At 34.8% G+C, this 19,809-nt stretch overlaps 2 protein-coding genes across 2 annotated transcripts; one reads left to right on the top strand and one right to left on the bottom strand.

Annotated features, from left to right (window-relative positions):
• The first annotated feature begins 9,805 nt into the window (after nt 1–9,805).
• Nucleotides 9,806–15,283, top strand: LOC116001997 (DNA-directed RNA polymerase III subunit RPC3). Its single transcript, XM_031242000.1, has 14 exons — nt 9,806–9,979; nt 10,150–10,297; nt 10,432–10,550; nt 10,665–10,752; nt 11,186–11,334; nt 11,676–11,822; nt 11,906–12,001; nt 12,506–12,617; nt 13,262–13,405; nt 13,603–13,640; nt 13,718–13,810; nt 14,034–14,117; nt 14,395–14,544; nt 14,948–15,283. The coding sequence occupies exons 1-14, from the start codon at nt 9,911–9,913 to the stop codon at nt 15,080–15,082; spliced, it is 1,572 nt and encodes a 523-aa protein (XP_031097860.1). The 5' UTR covers nt 9,806–9,910; the 3' UTR covers nt 15,083–15,283.
• Nucleotides 15,284–15,343: 60 nt separating this feature from the next.
• Nucleotides 15,344–18,381, bottom strand: LOC116001998. Its single transcript, XM_031242002.1, has 5 exons — nt 18,210–18,381; nt 16,915–16,999; nt 16,005–16,118; nt 15,702–15,803; nt 15,344–15,575 (listed from the first exon to the last, which is right to left on the bottom strand). The coding sequence occupies exons 1-5, from the start codon at nt 18,305–18,307 to the stop codon at nt 15,531–15,533; spliced, it is 444 nt and encodes a 147-aa protein (XP_031097862.1). The 5' UTR covers nt 18,308–18,381; the 3' UTR covers nt 15,344–15,530.
• Between the last annotated feature and the right edge of the window lie 1,428 nt (nt 18,382–19,809).

A 19,809-nucleotide genomic window follows, 5' to 3' on the forward strand; every position in this document is an offset into this window, starting at 1 on the left:
ATATATATATATATATATATATATATATATATATATATATATATATATATATATATATATATATATATATATATTTAAGTCAATTAACAATAACTAAAATTTCAGAAGTGAAACAATTCTAGGCCTAAAAACGTTGTTTTCCCTTGTTATATTTTACTCTCTTGCATTTGTCAAATAAAATACGTCACCATAGTTTCTTGCATTTGTCAACGAAAACAATTAATTAACTCCATTATAATTTGAGTTTGGTATATTTAAATTTAAAATGTAAAACAAAAAATTAGATGTGAAGTAGTTGATGACCTAATTAAACACCAAAAATCGTTTAAGATTAAATCGATAAAAAATCATTATAATTGATGATTAAATTATGTATTAACTCGTATAACATACATGACTTTACATAACTATTACTTTTTTGGTAAAATTTTTTATATTTGACATTTTTTCTTCAGAATATGAAACAATTGACGTGTTTGATAAATTCATCGAACATACCACCAATTTGGACAGTCAACCTCGATGACAAATTAGTGAATTACATAACATGCAAACAACTAAAATAAAACTAACAGCAGTATTCATCAAGCAAAGCTAACATTTTTGTACTACATACTTTTTAAGTAAAAGCTATGGTAAGTATGCAAACAACATCATGTGTTTGGTTACAAACCTAGCACGCATAACCACGTTGAAAAAAAAAACACAAACAAACAAACAAATAAAGTGACATCAATTTACTTTCACACTAATTTATGTATATCTTAGACTTGTATATATTTAAATTATTAAAATATTATGTCTGATGCGGTTATTAGAGATAGATTCAATTTTTTGGTTGCGGCCAAGCCCAAGGAACAAAGGGTACAAGACAAAGGATCAAGGTGGTGCAAGACAAGTCCGACCAGTGGAGGAGGGGTGCCAGCTAAGAAGCAGAGTCGTGCGAAGGAGGTTCGAGGGAGAAAGGCGGGGCGCTAAGCCGCCACCGCGGGGCGTTGGCAGTGCGACTGCCGTCCGGGGCCGACAAGCAGGTTGCGTTTGTGTTGGGCACCATACCCCTCGGGTATAGTGCGGGTCGTGTCCGTGCTACCGTGTTTCTTAGAGAATTGACGGAGGTTCCTGGGTACGTGGCGCCTGATAGGTGGTTGAGGCTGTTAGGACATGAAGACGTGGGACGCGTGGTGGGAGTTGACACCAGTCACACCACCCTGATGTTGTACACGTGGAGGGTGCAAGAAGATCCAACAGTAGTATATAAGGGGGGGTTTGGTCCATATAAGAGATCATCTACCTAATAGCTTAGTGGCTTAGGTCTTCCCGTTATCGCTAGTGTTCCTAGGTTTAAGACTTGGTGGTAGCTTGTTTGTGTTATTTCACTCTATTTATTCATTAGTCTTTCTATTCTTTATTTATTGTATTTATTCGCTAATCCTTCTACTATTTGCCTTTTTATTATTTGGACCGCCATTTCTTGGGTTATTTTACTCTATTTATTCATTAGTCCTTCTATTCTTTATTTATTGTATTTATTCGCTAGTCCTTCTACTATTTGTTTTTTTATTATTTTGGCCGCCATTTCTTGGGCTTTGTACGTATTCTATTGGGTCACACGCCTGAGGCAAATTATGCCGTGGACCCAGGTCCACCTTGCAAGGTGGACCTGCGTCAAATACGACGCCGTTTCACTATTTAAAAAAAAATACTAAACATATAGCCCTGAAATGTGTGAATGTGGATGTTTCAAATTGTGAATATAGAGTTATGAATGTGTGAATCTGTAGTAGAGTTAACAGAGTTCTAGCAGCCCTGAAATGTGTGAATGTGGAGGTTTCAAATTGTGAATATGGAGTATATAGAATTTGTGGATGTAGAGTTATGAATGTGTGAATCTGTAGTAGAGTTAACAGAGTTCTAGCAACTTAAGTAGCCCTGTAATGTGGGAATGTGGAGTTCCCAAGTTGTGAACATGGAGTATAGGACCTGTGAATATAGAGTTTTGAATGTGTGGATGCATAGCAGTGGTAATATAGTTACTAAACATATAGCACTGTAATGTGTGAATGTGGAGTTTTCAAATTGTGAATATGGAGTATAGGGTCTGTGAATGTAGAATTTGTGTTCTGTTGCGATGAGGAGCCGTTAACGCCGTTATTTTTTTTAAAATAAAAATAAAATTGTGAAACGGCGTCGTATTGGACCCGGGTGGACCTGGGTCCACGGCATAACAACTGCACGCCTGATTAATAATAATATTATTTTCCTATCCCGTTCGATATTATTATACCTAGTTTATGGTGGACCCGGTCTTGATAAGACCATCAATGTGATTTTTAAAAACGTGAACTTTACTATCATATCACAATTATTCATGTTCAAAAAATCAATTTAAATAGTTAACTAATTAAAGTTTCTCGCATCTTGACGTTACCACCCTATGCATAAATTAAATAGATAATACAACTCAAATCTTACATGCATTATCCTTAATAATTAACTTTAAATTATTACAATCTATTTGATTTGTAGAAAAAGTATTTTTCTCAATGATTATTTCGAGTTATGAAGTTTCATATTTTGTTGGTAAAAGATTTTCTATGTTTTTTAAAATTTTAATTCCCCATTATATGCGTATTTAAAATTATTTTGCATACTTAAGATTTTTTAAATTCTTTATTATAAATTTCTTTTATTTTTCCATAACCCAAATAATAGAATATGATTATATATATATATATATGAGATCGATCTTCTTTTTTTTTTTTATTCTTTGGAATTTAATAATTTTACAATCATGTAAGGTTTCAACCTTAGGGTTAATAAAAGCATAATAAGTACTCCGGTATCTTATAATTGGTTGCAATCTATTGACAAAATCCATTATCATCATCTTCATTCTAGTTGTTGTTAAAAGTGCGCCAATAATTTACAAATTTTTCTTATAACGAAACAAAGAAAAGCAAAAGAGAATTGAAGAAGAAGAATATATTTTTTTTTGAACACTATTGACTCTGTTAGAATATAAGAAATCTAAAACAAATAATAGTACAATAGTACATAACTTATCTCAAAATAATTACAAATAATAGATAATATGTATAATCAATGACTCCTTATTAATTTTTCACAAAACGATACCTTACAAGGAAGAAAAGTAAAGAACATATCACATGAAAATAAAAACAAATGTTGAAGCAACTATTGCATATTTCTCGAATTGAGTAAATGATATTGATTTTGAAGCATTAGTGCAACGTTCATTTTCATGTCTCCTTTTGTGATTTCTTTCATGCATTCCTCGGCTTCCTCCGTGTGCTACAAATATACTTTTATGTTGTGGTGAACTTAAAACAAATCTTTCTTGGTTGATGGCAAGCTATGACAAAAGGGAAAAGAAAGTAAACTATAAGTACTATAAGTATTATGTTCAAACATATAATTTTATCCATTTCTTTATGGTGAAACGTAAAATGACTCGAAAGATGAGGAAATAAAATATACAATATAAAAAAATGCCCAATTAATATTGTGAGGGGGAGAATTTTTAACTTTTTAAGACATTTAATTGAATTAGTGAAATATGGTAAATTTGATTATTGTGTCAACATTAACTAAGGCTGTCCAATCTCCCCATTTCTAATCTATGTGGCAAGAGAGAGTTTTATTTATTTATTATTATTTAATGCCATGTGTGTTGCAATAGGAGAGAGAAATTGCTAAATTAGCAAGAGGAGAGAGAATGAAAAAGTAGGAGAAAAAGCATGGTAAATTTGATTTGTGTACTTTTTTATCTTTTTTATTTCCTATTATATTATTTGGTTATTATATTTATAATATAATATGCAAATTTAAAATAGTGAAAATTTACAAATTTGATGATGTGGAAGTGAGACCCATTTTAAAAAGTAAGAGAAATTTATGGGTTAAGGATAGCATAAGGGGTGTATTATAAACTTTTACAACTTTTATAAATTGTAATAGACTTTAAATTAAATGGTTCTTACAAAATCTTTAGAATTTTGGAAATATTATAAGAATTTATAATGTCTATATATAACAAATTTGTAATGGCTTTTAAGGTTTTTTTTTTTTAAATTTAAAAAGTGTATGAAAGTTCTAATTTAAATGATTTATGTTATTACTTATTACTAGTATTTTCACATGTGCGATGCACGGAATGGATTTGCTATAATATATTTAATATTTGAATCGATATATAATTATATAAATTATAACATCAAATATTATATAGTGTAATTGAAGAAATGTTTTGGATCGATTATGTTTTCTGATGTTATCCTTGTTTGAATTCCCATAAATAATTGCTTAATTAATAGCTAATGTGTAGATTTACGTATGCGGTGCTAGAACTTTAGAGATTTTATATATCATTGTTTAGGATTTTTATAAATTGGGCAAATATGCTCGTTTTCTAGTAACTCAGTTATAGGAATCAATTGTTATTCTAATTAATATGTATGGGAGATATATTTTTGTGTACATATATAGCAATTTTTCATCTTAGAAAAAAACATAATATCACCGGTTGTATTTACACATTATTGAAAACCTATTTGTAGACAACATTGATAGTAGCAACACAATCTTGCCCATCCTCGTCTAGAACTAATTAACACTTTCAGGTTATCAGGATGAGTGACTCAAGAGAAAGCCATGTACAATTGACCGTGATTAAAAACTGTTTTTTTTCAGCAATAGCCCAACGTGAGTTAGTGTTCGGCCCTAATTTTTGTTGATAGTCATGGCATATGCAAGCATCAATGGGAATTATTTATGCTGGAACTTGATGGACAATCTCGTATCAGAAAGAGTGAGAGACATTAGAGGAAGACATTCGAGTGGACAATCTTGTGATGATGAGTCACGTACCGTTATAAAGACCAAGATAATGGTCTATCTTCCGCAATAACATAATAGGTGCACTGACCTTTAATTAATGCCAATGAATGATTAAGAAAATCATACAATCTCAAACTATTTAAGAATTTAGGAGTGTGTACTTCTAATAGATTTTCACCGTCTGGTTCTGCCTTACACAAAGAGTTACAACTTAAATATGTTCGTCCTTTTGCAATATTCATGTCGCACATGTATTGATTAATTTGATCAACGACATCTAAAGTCGGCGAGAGGATCACTGACCTTCCAGCTGCGACTCATCAAGCGTGTCATATCTTGAGCTTGAAATTTTAAAAAATCACTTTTAATGTAATCAAAGCATTGAGTCATAACAATATTAACACTGAAATTTTAATTTTATAATCTACATGTATATATTCTGTGATTTTTTCCATAAAATTAATTTTGATAGTTAAACTGTAAAACATATTGTTTTTACCAATCACTAAATTTCAAAATGTTTCAGATTCCCAGGTATATATAAGTAAAACTCACATCTAAAGTCTAACTTTTTTTGTCAATATTTCATACATATAAAGCAAGTCTCTGACTATTGTGAGAAGTTAGTAACCTTGAGTCTAACATACAAAATAAAACATTGTGTGATAGTGGGTAGTAACTTTGAGGTAAGACCATTCAAGCATATAAGTATGTTTCGAGCTTGTTTCTATGCTATAAAAATTCAAATCATCATATTGGCATCAGGTAATAAACAAAAATATATCAGAATGTATGAATCATATATCTAAACTGTTAATCCAAACTTCACTCCATATTACCAAATGGAGTGTATGGCTTTTTGGAATGATGCCCATCCAAACTGTTGAAATGCGATGTCCATAACCGTTGATTGGCAGACTACTCATGCTTCATATTTCATCAAAGTATCCATTTCTTATGATATTATGATTTATAACATATAAGAATCGACAAATAAACTATAGTATGAGTCTTCCTTGCATGCAACAAATATCACAAAAATTCAGTGTTCTAAAATAATTGTATAAATGCAATATGTAGATAATTTGCATTGCATTATATATCATTAATCTAATTACTTGTCGATTAGATTTATCATTTATATTTTGATATTCAGTAAGTATAATTATATTAGAGAAAAATTCATCTGGGAGTAATGTGATAATCAGTTGAGTGATTGTTGGTTGACCGTAGAGCATTGATATTCTCTGGACAAATAGCTGTTAGAAAAAATAGCATAAAATGACATTTTAGTGGCTATATTGTGGTACAAATATATGTGGGGTCCACTTTCGATTTGGGTCGGGTCAAGTGGATTCGAGTTCTTCGTAGTTAGATGAAAAGAGTGATATATTGTACGCTCAAAACGGATAATGGGTGAATGAGAAATTGGTTCTCAAAGTTGCCCCATTTGAGTAAGAAAAATGGAGAGAAAAAGCTTTCATGTAGCTTTTGTCCCACATTGGTTTGGGAGGTGAGATTGCACAACTACTTATACAAGAGTCTTTCTAAGGCTTATTGAATTGTATAGCATAGAGGTTCTCTCTCGCGCACAGGAGAGTGTGGTGCAAATCAAATCCCAAAATAAACTTGAAAACACTAGTGCAAATCAAATCCCAAAATAAACTTGAAAACACTAGATTGCATTGCAAGGAAATATGGGAAGAATATATTTTATTATAAATTGTATTACTCCGTACCATATTTTAATGTACAATCGTATTACGAATACGAATTATATTACCATATTTTACAATATCACGCAAACCTTAGAGTGTTTTGGGCGGGAAGTTAAAGTTGAGGATATGTTTTTATTAATAGTATAAATATAGATTGCATTGCAGGGAAATATATGTTCTGTATTATTACGATTAGTAATTTTAATATAGAATTGTATTACGAATAGGAACGTATGAAGTAATATATTTTATTTGTAATGGCTTTTAAGATTTTTTTTTTAAATTTAAAAAGTGTATGAAAGTCCTAATTTAAATGATTTGTGTTATACGAGCGTTAAATATATAAACAAATTTCCAGTAAAAGTTCTCTCTCTAGCGTATGAGAAAAGTCACGGAGGAATTATCTGAAAGAGGCTCGCCGCGAGCGGCGACCGCTCTATCACCAGAAGGTGAAGACCTGTTGCGGCGAAGCACGAAGAAAACAAAGAGAGGCCGAGATTCGTCAGAACAGCCATCGACATCTCCGATTGACGGGATTATCCAAGAAACACCTATGTCAGCCGGCCTTAAGTCACCGGATTCCACTCAATGGCGAACCCCAGTTGAAACCCCCAATAATGCTTGGGGCAGAAAAGAGAACTACGAATCTACAGAGGAAGAAGAAGTATCGGACGAGGAAACAATGGAGGAAGTCGAATCAGACCCCAATTGCCCTGTAATTCTGGTATCAAGATAAGAAAAGGAACGCCTACGAAGGCCATGGCGGAGAACCTTAATTGTCAAAGTCCTTGGGCACAAGGTCGGCTACTTATTTTTGCGGTAGAGACTTCAACAGATGTGGAAGACGGAAGCAAACTTCGAACTTATTGCGATAGATCAAGACTATTTCTTTGCAAGATTTGAATCACTTCGCGACTATGAGTTCGCCAAATACGACGGACCTTGGATTATCTTGGGGCATTACCTGACGGTTCAAGAATGGGAGCCAAATTTTTTCCCTCAGAAAAACAAATTGAATAAGCTTCTAGTTTGGGTAAGATTTCCAGCTCTTCCTATTGAATGTTTCGAAGAAGAATTCTTGACAAAAATAGGAAAAAACATAGGCCGACTAGTCAAGGTGGATACTACTACCAGTTTGATTTCTATAGGCAGATTCGCAAGAGTTTGCGTTGAAGTGGATATAACCAAACCTCTGTTGGCCAAATTTACGGTGGGTTGCGAATTTGTACCCATAGAGTATGAAGGAATACAAATGGTTTACTTCAGTTGTGGTATCTATGGCCATAAACAGGGCCAATGTAGAGCAGATGAACAGGAGGAAGGGGAGAATGTGGCAGGTCCAATTCTGATCAAGGTCAGAACAGCAACCCTCAAAATATGAAGGAACATCCAGGAGTACATCAAGTGAGTAAACCAACCAGAGACTTCAGGCAAAACTTTGGTGAGTGGATGCTCGTAGCAAGAAAGGATAGGAGAGGCTTACGAAGGGGATGTAATCGAACTGCTGGACCCCCTAACAATGGTCGAAGCCAAGTTTCACCGGCGAATACTGCCAGGAGAGGTTGTCAGTTAAACTCTCGGTTTGCCATTCTGGATGGGCTAAATGATAATGAAGAAGAAGTCCCAGCGGCTGCTACGACCAATACAGTGGTAGACCAGACTGCACCGAAGTTCCTGCCAAACATCATAACAAATCAAGTTTACCCACCATCAATGGCTCAAGGCCCTGCTCCACATCAGAATCCCACGAGGCAACCTAACATGGCAAGTCGAGGGACCTTTAGGGGCAGAGGAGGTAGGAGAGGAGCCCCTAGGAGAGCTACAGCTGCATCAGAACACACAGTTGTGAGGGGCTCCAATCGTGGGAAACAAATTTCAACCATGGTGGTTCATCACTCAGCAGATGCACCTGTGTCGTCACACAGAAATGAGGATGATTTTGAACTCAATGAGGATCCTCCTGATAATGCTAGATTATTTGCGAATATGTTAGAGGATCCTGATGATGCAATGATCGATGAGGTTGACCACTTTAATCTTGATGACTCCGTGATGTACGATCATCAGTGCCTCTGAGCACTGTGGCTTGTTTGAGGAGCACGGCGGTCCGAATTGTGCTTCATGCAGCCGGCCTACTCATTGCTGTTATTTCTGTTTTACTAATAATCATGTTAGAGGTTGATGGTGGTGTTATATTGTTGGTTGTAGTTTTAGCCAGTGTACTCTACTTTAGGTTTCCCCCTTCCACTAGAAATTAAAAAAAAAGATTTATGTTATTACTTATTACTAGTAAATTACCCGTGCGATGCACGGTTAAATATTTTTTTATTATATATTTAGATAATAAAATTAAAGATGAAGTTATAAACAATTCTAATATTTGAAAGTATACATTTATCTGATTATGTGCAAAAGTATCACTAATATTAATTGAATAATACATCTCGTTTGTCTGTAAATATCTTAAAAAAATTGATATGAAATATGATTTATGTAATTATACTATTATTAAAATAAATATGAGAAAAAAAGATAAATAATTTAATTGTACTATTATTATGATAAAAATAATAGAAATAAAGAAAATGATTTATGTTATTACTTATTATTTATATATTATAATTTTCTTTAAAAAATGTGTAGACTTTAGACCAGGAAGGAAAAAAATGAAGAAAAGGATTATAGAGAAGTCCTTAGTTTAAAAAAGTATACAACTTTTTGTTTTTGGTTTTAAATCCAACATATTAAAAAAATGAATTGAATACCACCAGAATTTTAAAGTCTTTCTAAAGATTTAAATCGAATAATTTTAAATTTTTAAAATTAATAAAAAACATTTATGTTTTAATTTTTAAGTAAATAAATGTAGACATTACTAGATGAATTATAGTATGATTATATCTCTTAATCCTTTGCCAAAGGCTTTGTGGTCAAGCGGCATGAAGTGATTCTCCCAAGTGGGAGGTCATGGGTTTGAGCCTCAGTGGGGGTAATGTTGACTTTGTTGGGCTTCAGTAGACACCTATGTAATAGGGTCAACAGTATTCCAAAAAAAAAAAAAATTTCATCTGGACCAATTGAGCTGCTCATGTGGGTATTTCTTTATATCTACTTTAGTATATAGTGCATTAATGCTGACACATGTATTGCATTTAGGAAAGGAAAACGTGAGGGGTAAATGTCAAATATTTTAAGTTGTGAGGTCAAAAAGTGATTTATCGTAAAATTTTGGTGGGAGAAGTAAGCAAGAAAACGGCAAAGCACCATCGTCACCGAGCCAGCAGTTAAGGTAAGGTATTCACTGCCCGCCGCAGAAGAGAAGCAGAGATACGAAAATGGTGTCACCGCACGGCGTCAAACTCGCCGTTTATCTCATCTCATCTTTCTTCGGCGACCACAACGCTGTAATCCACCAAACTCTCAAACTTTCATTGTGCACGAAAATAATGGCTTTTACTGATGTTCTTATTCAGCTACTCAACTACTAAGATGATTAAATTTACTAATTTTCTTAAGCAATTTTTTTCCTTAATGATTTTAGAATTGATTATTTATCTGATTGTCGTGATCACAGAAAGTTATCGAGTGTCTGTTGAACAGAGGAACCCTAACTTTAGCGCAGATTCTGCGCTTCACTGAGCTTAGCAGAGAGAATGTACGGAGCTGTCTACTTGTGTTGATTCATCATAATTGTGTTCAAGCCCTTGCTATTCAACAAGAAGGTGCTATTTTTAATTCTCAACTTTCCTATCCTCAAAATCAGTTAGCTTTTTGATTGAAAATTATAAAAAGATAAATATGCTGTCTTAGTTTGAGTATACCATGGTAATGGTTATACAATGTATTGTGAATGTAGGTGCTTTTGGGGATGCCCCGAAAATTATAACTCAGTATATGGCATTATTTGATAATATAATTCATAGAATGAGGTTTCCAAAGTTTATAGAGATGGTTTCCCAGGAGCTCGGTAAAGAAGTGAGTTTGTGATTGCCTTCTCATTTTAATTTTCATTCTTTTTAATCTTAAATCTTGCATATTTGAAAAGGTTGTATATAGTTAAGCTTATCAATGAGCTGCGTTTTGGTTCAGTGTGAAGGGATATTTGAAGGGTTGCTTCAACATGGCAGGCTTTCTCTCAATCAAATACTGGATAGGCACAAGCAGATGGCAAGTCAAGGTTAGGGGCACATGCTCTCTGTATTTTTGAAATATTTGGTTTAAGTAGCTGCCTTAAGCTAGCATAAATAACTGCTTTGTTTTTATCCCTGATATCTCGTTCAGTATCAATTCATTCGCCTATGGAAGTGGAGCGGAATGCTGAATGCTCCTATACAATGAGTGTCATTCTATAAAATTTCTTAGCTTAGTCATGCCAATGATGTTTTGTGTATCTTTGCTATCCTCAAAGATGAATCAGTGTATACAAAAGAATCCTCATTATAGTTACTTATTGGCAACAGAAAAAAGAATGAATCTTCATTATATTTAGGAATACTCTGGTTAAACTTTCAAGCTTAATGAGCAGGTTTAGTTTTTAGAAACCATTTATTTATTTATTTATTTATTATTATAACAGCTTCCATACTTTACTGAATCCTATAACATTCCAGGAGATTCTGGTAAGGATGCTGCACTAGATAGTTTCAAAAGCCTTGTTAATGCTCGATTTGTTGAGCGCTGCCCAGCCCCTGAACCATTTATTGCACCACCTTCTGACGATGAAACCCCGGCTAAGAAACGAGGTGCAAAAGCTGGCAAGGTTTTTGATTCCACAACTTCTTTGGTTTTGTTGTTTTTCAGTGTGATATCTTTGAGTTTACTTCATTTTCTTCTTATGGCTTCTAATGCAAAATTTTACAAAGTAGCAGGTAAATGTTTGTATTTGGAACTTCTAATTGCCTTAGTGAATCTTTATAAAGTTGTCAACAAAGATGTATGCACATGTACTTTTAAAAGATACACAAGATAAAACTGATGTGCTTCTTAATTTCCATGGCTAGTTGTTCCTGGTTCATACCTTGATGCTTTTACATTTACTCATGGTTTTTAAGCAGCTATGCTATCTTGGTTTACAAAATTTCTATTAACATGTAAAAATAGATGGCTGAAGTGACTATAGAGCAACGGGCTTTAGAAGCAGCAGCTCCTATGGAATCATTAAGGTTCTTGGTAGAAACTGACAGTTGGAATGATGCTTCTGATAAAGAAAGCAACAAAAAGACCAACGATATAGCAGTTGGGGGAAAGGTTTGTAGTTTGTGTAATATTTTATTTACGTTGAATGGATACAATCTTTATAAGACTCTACTATTTTATTTCTCATTGCTTAGCGCAAGCTAGATGAGAGTGAGCTATTGGCGAAAGATGAAAGCAAAGTTCTTTGGCGTGTTAACTTTGAAGAGTTTATACGTCGTGCAAGGCATAAGGTTGGCACTCAGCCCAATTACTATTACTTTATATACCCCACAAATTTAGATTTGGGACAAAATTAGGTTTTCTTGCAAATCTCATACACTTTTTGTATAAAAAGATAAAACTGCTATATAATACGTAGTAAAAAATATATATACGTATAATTCATGTCCTCTGTGAATGCCCAACAGAAAACTGCCCAGTTTGGAATTTGGATAAATAAATTAGAAGTGTTTTCAAGATTACAAATTTTCAATAGGCTCAAAACAACATTTCCATTTTAACTGGCCTTTGAAATTCTGTTTTCAGCTCATTCTCTTAGGCTCTTTGAAATGGCATATAAAATAGGCTACTTGTTAAAAATAGCTTTGAAAAGCGATAAGCTCTTTTTACAAGTTGATTTAAACATTGAAAAAATCAGCATAGGTGCATTTACAAGTAGATAGGCTGAAAATATGCTCATCAAATGGCATACTATTATAGTCTTTTTATTTTACATTATTGGGTATTTTTTTTAGGCTTGCATTGCAAATGTGAAAGCACGCCTTAATGATGAAGCTGCTATTGTGCTCGATGCAATCCTAGAACTGAGTAGAAGTTCTGAGACCAAAGTGAAAGTTGATAATTCAGGTGATCATAAGTTTTGTTTCATTGGTTAGTTAAGTTTGACCATGTTTTTCTTGAATCATTGTCAAAACTTGTGCCTTAAATAAGGGTTAGATCAGGTCAAGTGCACAAAATTCCCCCAACATGCAGGGTCTGCTTACTTTGATTGTTTTTGCACTTTGAAATCATGATGTAACAGCCAATGTTGACTAGAGTCTTTAACACATTACACAAAGAAATTAGGGAAACTACAGAAGGCATCAATCCTGCCATACATGTAACATCCAACTATTTCTGAATTGATATATTTCCTTGAATTTGGTCCACCACTGATTTTTCTTGGCTATTCAAAGGTAAATAGTGAAGGATGCATGCTTAAGTCTATGATTCCTCTTCCACTTGCAGTGGAAAGTTGGAAACTTGTTGAGTGACTCATATATGTCTCATTTCCAGAACATCATACTCTTGAAGGCCACAGATATTATGTTAAACAAAAATTTCAAAATTGAGTTAAGTTTGTTTTCAAAAAAAGAAAAAAATTGAGTTAAGTTTTTTGTCATTTGTAGTAATTGGTCTTAGATTTAAATTTCATGTGCCCCATTGCTGGATCTTTCTCAGTATTATTCCATATTATTTTCTGCATTGATTACTAAACGTGCTTTTTGCAGCTTCACTATCCATAAATTCAATTTATGATGCTGTCATAAAGAAAGAAGGTGGTCTTGGTATGGATTTTGAACGTATTAGAGCTGCCCTTGTCCAACTGGGTTGTGAAACTCCTTTGATTCCAATAGATGAATCATATAGTATTGGTATGTCATATTAATGCTAGATGATTTTCAATTGAGAAAGAACCATGTTTATTAGGAAAAAACTCAATTATCATATGCCTAGATTATTTCTCTTGAGAGAAAACGGTGTAACTTCTAAGGAAAAAAGCTCAGAGATTCTAGTGGAATTGAGATGAATTGTTCTGTAAAACTTACATAACATTATGCTCTTTTTGCAGATCTGAAGAATATTATTGAACTGGCTAGGACTGAAGAGGTTCCTTTCATGCTCAATAATTCCTAAATAATGTGCTAAAAGGAGTATTACTTCTGAAATATTATCCAATGCTGCAGGTAGAGCCCATTGTATTGAAAAGGTATGGAAGAGAGGCCTATAGGATGTTCAGGTTATTGTCAAAAGCTAGTCGGCTCTTTCTAACTGATGAGGTATCAAGTTTTGATCAAATGTATCTTCACATACACACATCTATCTTAAAGTGCCTGTTATTACTCATTCTTTTTCTAATTGTTTCCTGAAAAGCTCCATTTGTTGTGTTAGAAAAATGGCTTACATCTATTGTATCAATGAAAATAATTTTGGTCTGTGGTAAGCTAATGAGCTATCCTCAAACAAGTTTATCGGTTGACTTCACCTATTTTAATGCTGTAGGTTTCAGACGCCACATTTGTTGAAAAGAAAGATGCAGTCAAGATTCTACTTGGACTCTGGAAGGATGACTATGTGGAGATGAAGGTAATGTAGTTCATTTCTTTCTTTATTATCTGGTTTTTGGTTTAATATTTGCTAAAACCACTTGTATGTATTTCCTTTTTTAATTGAATACTCGTGGTGTTGTGTTTTTAAAAACCTAAACACAACTATTTGAACTTGTTTGCATGACCTTCTTGAGTCATTGAGAAGGTGCTAATGTGTGGTGTGTAAGTGTTTTAGTCTTAATTTGTCTTTATTCCTATGTTAAGTGTTTAGTAGACTTGCAACATTTTTATGATTTGTTACCATTCTCTTGCAGAAAATTATTGTGCGTGGAACTAGTCAATCAGAACAAATGCTGTGGAGTGTAAATAAACAGTCACTTTGGAGACATGTCCTGGATGAAATGTACCATGCTGCATTGAATCTGAGATTGCGAATCACACATGAAATAGAACAAGAAAAAGAGGTTTGCTCTTGTGTTATGTATATATTTCATACTGCTTTTATTTGTCTCTGATAATGACCTGCTGTGACAATGTGAAGTATGGTTAAATTATGGACCCAAAGTATTGGTAAACTTTCTGAGGATGAAAACAATGCATCCAGGGTTTGTCTGTCTGTCCATGCTAGGTTCTGTATCTTGTGATAAAACGTATGCAAATAGAGCAGTTGAGCTAATAAGTTATAGAAATCCCTTGTGTCGTCTTCTACCTAGCAGAAGATCCTCATAAGACCAAACGGCAACAGCAAAAATAAAAATTTAGGTGCTTGAAACTGCAATATTAACGAAGACATGTCTGTTTGTTTGAATAAGAGTTGTTTGCATGAATGATATTGGACTAATGTGTATCATCACCCACCTGCAACAGACTCTTCAGATGCCTAGAGAGAAGCTTACAGGGGAACTGTCAATTAAGTACAAGCGGTTGATGAAAGTGAGGATTGCACTGGAGTCTGCCTTGATGAATCTTGATGATGCTATTATGCTCTTCCATGACTTTTAGTGTTTCTCAAATTTTGTCTTAACATTATTCTCTTCCTTTTTGTTTCTTTCTCAAGTTAAGGAAAGTTGTACATGCTTAGTTTGATTGATTGTCTCTTTCTCAAATTTCAATTAAGCTGAATGATTTATTTAATTAGCTACCAAGTGTACCTACCATGTTTGATACTCTTGTTTGCGAGTACAAGTGAATATACTTTACCCACCCCGACAAAACAAAAAACAAAACTACAACAGACATTTTATGTGATCAAGAATCCAGCACTAGTCTCCTTCTCTCCAAGGTAAGGTAAAGAAGAAATTTAATAGTGATTTTGGTTCAAATATTTGCATTTCTGTACAAGAGAAAAGAATGAATGCAGCAGTCTCCCTCCATAGTGTACAAAAATGATTGCCAAAATGTTTCCTATGAAGTTGCAATTACACATTTTGGTCCTTCATTGTTCAATATACTATCTTATGAAAAACCCAACAACTGCAGCCAAGTATCCAGCCAACTGTCATTGTCAACCAAGAAAAGAAATTGATAGTTAAAACAAAGTAGTAGTAGTAGTAGTAGTAGTAGATGAGATGCCAACTTCATTATGTGATGTCTCTTGCCTTGCAACATTAAGCACCCATACCTGATCAATAATGCTCTTTCCTGTATGCCCTTCAATAACAAGCCCTGCTGTTAGACCAATCATAGCCCAAGCACCATTTATTGCTTCAATTTCACGCGTTCTCTAATCACCAAATATATATATCAGGATTTACGTTTTAAAAAAGAACAACCAAAATAACACCAACAGGGACTCGGGGAGCCACTTTAGCAGGCAGGCATCAGAAAACAAACATTCTTTTGGCCAAAAATGAAAAAAGTAAAAAATAAAAAATCTATGTTGCTTGGTAGCAAAGAAATTGTACGAGTACAGAAGTTAACCCACTTTAAATCTCTGTTTCGCTTTAATTGCTTCCATTTGTTTTGCAGCTAATCGCTTGGCTTCCAAAGGATCAACCATGACCACCTCTTTCTTTGCTCTTGCTTTGCCAGGAGACTCCTATAGAGGACCCTTATTTTTCAAATTATGGCCAAATGGAAGTAAACAAGAAAAAGAAAAAACACATGATTCTCCAAAATTGGTTTGGTTAATATCAACATATCAATATTGCACACAAGTAAAGTTCAATCCACCCATTCGGTAATGGATTATGTGGATTGTACAACACTTGAAACAGTAACTATTCTCATTATCTACGAACTTCCACCTTATCTTATCCTATCTACTCCTACCTCTACTTTCATATCTATCCACCCATTGACCTACCAACCCTTTACCATCGCCACCATCACTATCTCCAATTCTCCATTACGATCACCGCTTCTTTTCCTCACCACTACCTGCCTACTTACCCTTACTATCACCTACAATCCTACATACCCACCCAGCACCACAACTCCATTCATTACCATCACTCTTATTTTTCCTACCACTATCTATTTACCTAATCTCGATCTACCTACTCAACAACCTACTTAACAAACATATTAATGCAAATAACGGTTAACAACTAGTTACCAAACACCTCCATTCTTAATATGACCCTTTATTTTGTCCCCCCTCTTGCACTGAATATACAAAACATAAGCCCTCATTCATGAGTTGAAACATCATCACAAATTATACACCTAAGGTTGCTAGTTTAACAAAATATATGTGCACATCCAGTGAACTATTGAAACACTAAGCACATACTCAAACGCTTCTTTGAGTATGTCTAAATCACGATTATTGTTCAAACAAAATATTGGTGTTATTTAGACTCAAAAATCAAGGAAGTTATGATACTGCATACATTAGGATTGGCTAGGAGACGAACTGCTGAACTCTTGGTCCTTTGCAAAGCAAAACGGGTTTGTTGGCGACTCCCAAATCCATGCCTATAGGATATAAATAGTGGATTAGTGAAAGAAATGGACAAGAACGGAAAGCACCCAAAAAAAAGAGGCAAATACAGGCACAATAACAACAGATCACCCAAAGATATGGCCAGGGGTTGCAGTTAAATATAAGGAGAAATTGTGCATAGATTACAGAGATAACACTACATATGGGCCAATGGTTTATGCTCAAGTCTTATCAAAGATTCAACCTTTCCTTTTCCATGATAAATTATTAATTTTTACACAAGTTGCGGATATCATACATCCTTCAAGACTCTCCGCATCACAATAATTTCCAAAAGAAGCACGGGAACACTCTTTACTCTTTGTGTGCCCATGTTAGAACTGCTACCTTCGAACCGGTGGACATGAGCATCAGCTTAAAATTTACAACTTGTTGAAGGACCAGATTGTCGCCGAGGAAACTTCTGGAAAAGAAATCATCAAAGAAAGTGAAACGACTTCAATCACTTTGCAGTTCCTGAAGCGATGACCAAGCCAGTTCAACCATTCCCCTTCTCATATTGGAACTTACCACCATAGTTCTACTTTAGCCTTCAAAATTTCATCCACCTTAATTAGTTATCCTGATGAAGTTGCAAGCAGCAATTAAAGTAGTCATTCTCCTAATTTGGGTATTCTAGTGTGAACCAAGAACAATGTAGGTCTTCATTAGGTAATTCGCTACATGTTTATGGGCTGCCACCAACTAGCACTGAATTGTTCCACATTGGGATAACAGGGTAGTACTAATCCTAATTTTTGTTTTGCACTTTCGCGAATCATTTCCTGAAGCAATAGGCCATTTTCAAGCTCAACCATACTGATCAGAGAAAAGAAATTAAATTCGTGGGTAAGCTAAACCTACAAAGGAATTAAAGAAAAAGTTCATTTCATGTTCACCAAACCAACAATTAGGAAGGAATGGTCAAAAGTAGAATAAGGGAAAGAGGGAAAATTTGAAGCTATGAAATTAACACCGAGAACGAACTCCATCCCGACATTCTTGTGTTTCTCAAACAAGAATTGAGGAATTAATGATACCCAGATTTTCCCTTTTCGTCAAAGAAAGATTGTTAACAAACACAATGGGTCTTACACTCTGGTTTCCACTTTCCACAGAAGGGGAGAGAATTCGTAAATCCAACCCAGAAAGAACAATTAGAATACACAGAGAAATTAAAGTGAGCGGTGCAAAGCAGCTTACTTGATAACAGCAGATGAGTGAAAATGGAAGGAAGAGAAAAGTTTGGTTGAGAGGTTGAGGCTTCCATGAATAAGGGGCAACGTAGAATGAGACACCATCTCCCAAGTTCCTATCTTTCTTTTTTTTTTTTTTTGAGTGATTGTCGGGCACAGTTTTACAGGGTTAGAGGTGGAAGGCGAATGATGTGGATGAGCCGTCGTCCACTCAATATTGCTTTCCGTTTCTCTCTATTGGAATATTTTAAAATTATTGGCCTATTGATGAGTTGGATATTTGACCTCATTAATCAAAATTTCACATAAATTTTTGGTTTTTATAAGGCATCTTCAACCAGCATTAATTTCAAGAAAAACTAAAGCCACAACCTTTCAACACTTGCATACATACAAGTTGCAGATTCATTGACAATTGACAAACAACAAAAGGAAAATTAATTAAAGTATAATTAGTATAATCATCAACTCAACAATACTACATCTGCACGAGTTTAACTCACTGATTTAATAGGCAAAGACTTAGCTAGCTAGCTCACTGGTTTACAGACAATATTTGAAAAAAAAATAAGCCTACATATTTTAATTTATATGTCTAGAAATCAAACAAGGGTTGAGATGGGAGCATAAACAGGATCTGCAGGCTGCAGATTTGTGTAATGGAGTTGATGGTAGAAGACAGTAAGCACAACAAAGCGAAAGTGTGAGATAACCCATATTGCACTATTAATCGCCACCAAAACGGCATGGGGAGTCCAATTTCCGACGCCAATCATTTTTGTTTTCGCAAACTTGGATAGCAAGGACACGCCCAGAATACACAGTACATAAAGCAGAGTTAGAACCCAAGCTTGAAGCTTTTTGCCCTTCACAAGCTCCCCGCCTCTGCTAATCGCGCTTAGCCCCTCGCAACCCTCTTCCGCCGCGGAAACCACCAGGCTCAGACCAGAAATGGCCAGCATATACACCAGAACAACCAAGGCGATGAAGGCCAACGCGATGTCTACGCAGCTCCATACAGTATCAGAAACAGGAAGAGATGGGGTTAGCTGAAATAGCATCCAGAATATAGTCAACGCGCCTATTAAAATCAAGACGGCGTAAAAGAGCGTGAGGAATACGCTCTTCCACACCCCCTTTACGCTGAAGATGGCGTCTTTTATGGTGCGTGGTTTCCCGGCGTGGGCTTCGGAGGTGGTGTGTATAGTGGCCATTGAAAGAAAGAGCAAAACGACGCAGGAAATGGCAGTTTTGGCATAGTGAAATGCGTAATACCAAAAGGCCTGTGGGCTAAGCTTGGATTTGGGGGAAAGGCGTCGAGGAATTGGTTTAGACAGCAGATACTCTCCGACTTCTAAAATGGAAAAGAAGTAGAGAGTGAAGAGAAGGATTGCGAGCATGGGCTTTCCATTTCTTAAGGTGGTGTTCAACGATTCTTTGATGATTCCAAGAATCCCTAGAGATGATTGCTTTTCCACCTTGTTGATGAGTTTGGTCTGATCAATTTGGTTTTCCATATCTGATCGATCCACTTTTTGTTTTCACAACGCATATCAAACATTTATACTGTTCTTTTTTATTTGTTATTTTCATTTGTGACAAGGATA

This window comes from Ipomoea triloba, chromosome 13 (genome assembly GCF_003576645.1).
Source record: "Ipomoea triloba cultivar NCNSP0323 chromosome 13, ASM357664v1".
NCBI classification, from domain to species: Eukaryota; Viridiplantae; Streptophyta; class Magnoliopsida; order Solanales; family Convolvulaceae; genus Ipomoea; species Ipomoea triloba.

What these genes read in the sequence shown, in the direction of transcription:
- LOC116001997 (XM_031242000.1), top strand. Translation starts at nt 9,911, where the DNA reads ATGGTGTCACCGCACGGCGTCAAACTCGCCGTTTATCTCATCTCATCT. An exon ending in GAGGTGCAAAAGCTGGCAAG is followed by an intron (nt 11,335 to 11,675) that starts GTTTTTGATTCC and finishes ATGTAAAAATAG; the next exon opens with ATGGCTGAAGTGACTATAGA. An exon ending in AACTGGCTAGGACTGAAGAG is followed by an intron (nt 13,641 to 13,717) that starts GTTCCTTTCATG and finishes CCAATGCTGCAG; the next exon opens with GTAGAGCCCATTGTATTGAA.
- LOC116001998 (XM_031242002.1), bottom strand. Translation starts at nt 18,307, where the DNA reads ATGGTGTCTCATTCTACGTTGCCCCTTATTCATGGAAGCCTCAACCTC. An exon ending in GTCTCCTAGCCAATCCTAAT is followed by an intron (nt 16,119 to 16,914) that starts GTATGCAGTATC and finishes GGTCCTCTATAG; the next exon opens with GAGTCTCCTGGCAAAGCAAG. An exon ending in GAAAGAGCATTATTGATCAG is followed by an intron (nt 15,576 to 15,701) that starts GTATGGGTGCTT and finishes TGACAATGACAG; the next exon opens with TTGGCTGGATACTTGGCTGC.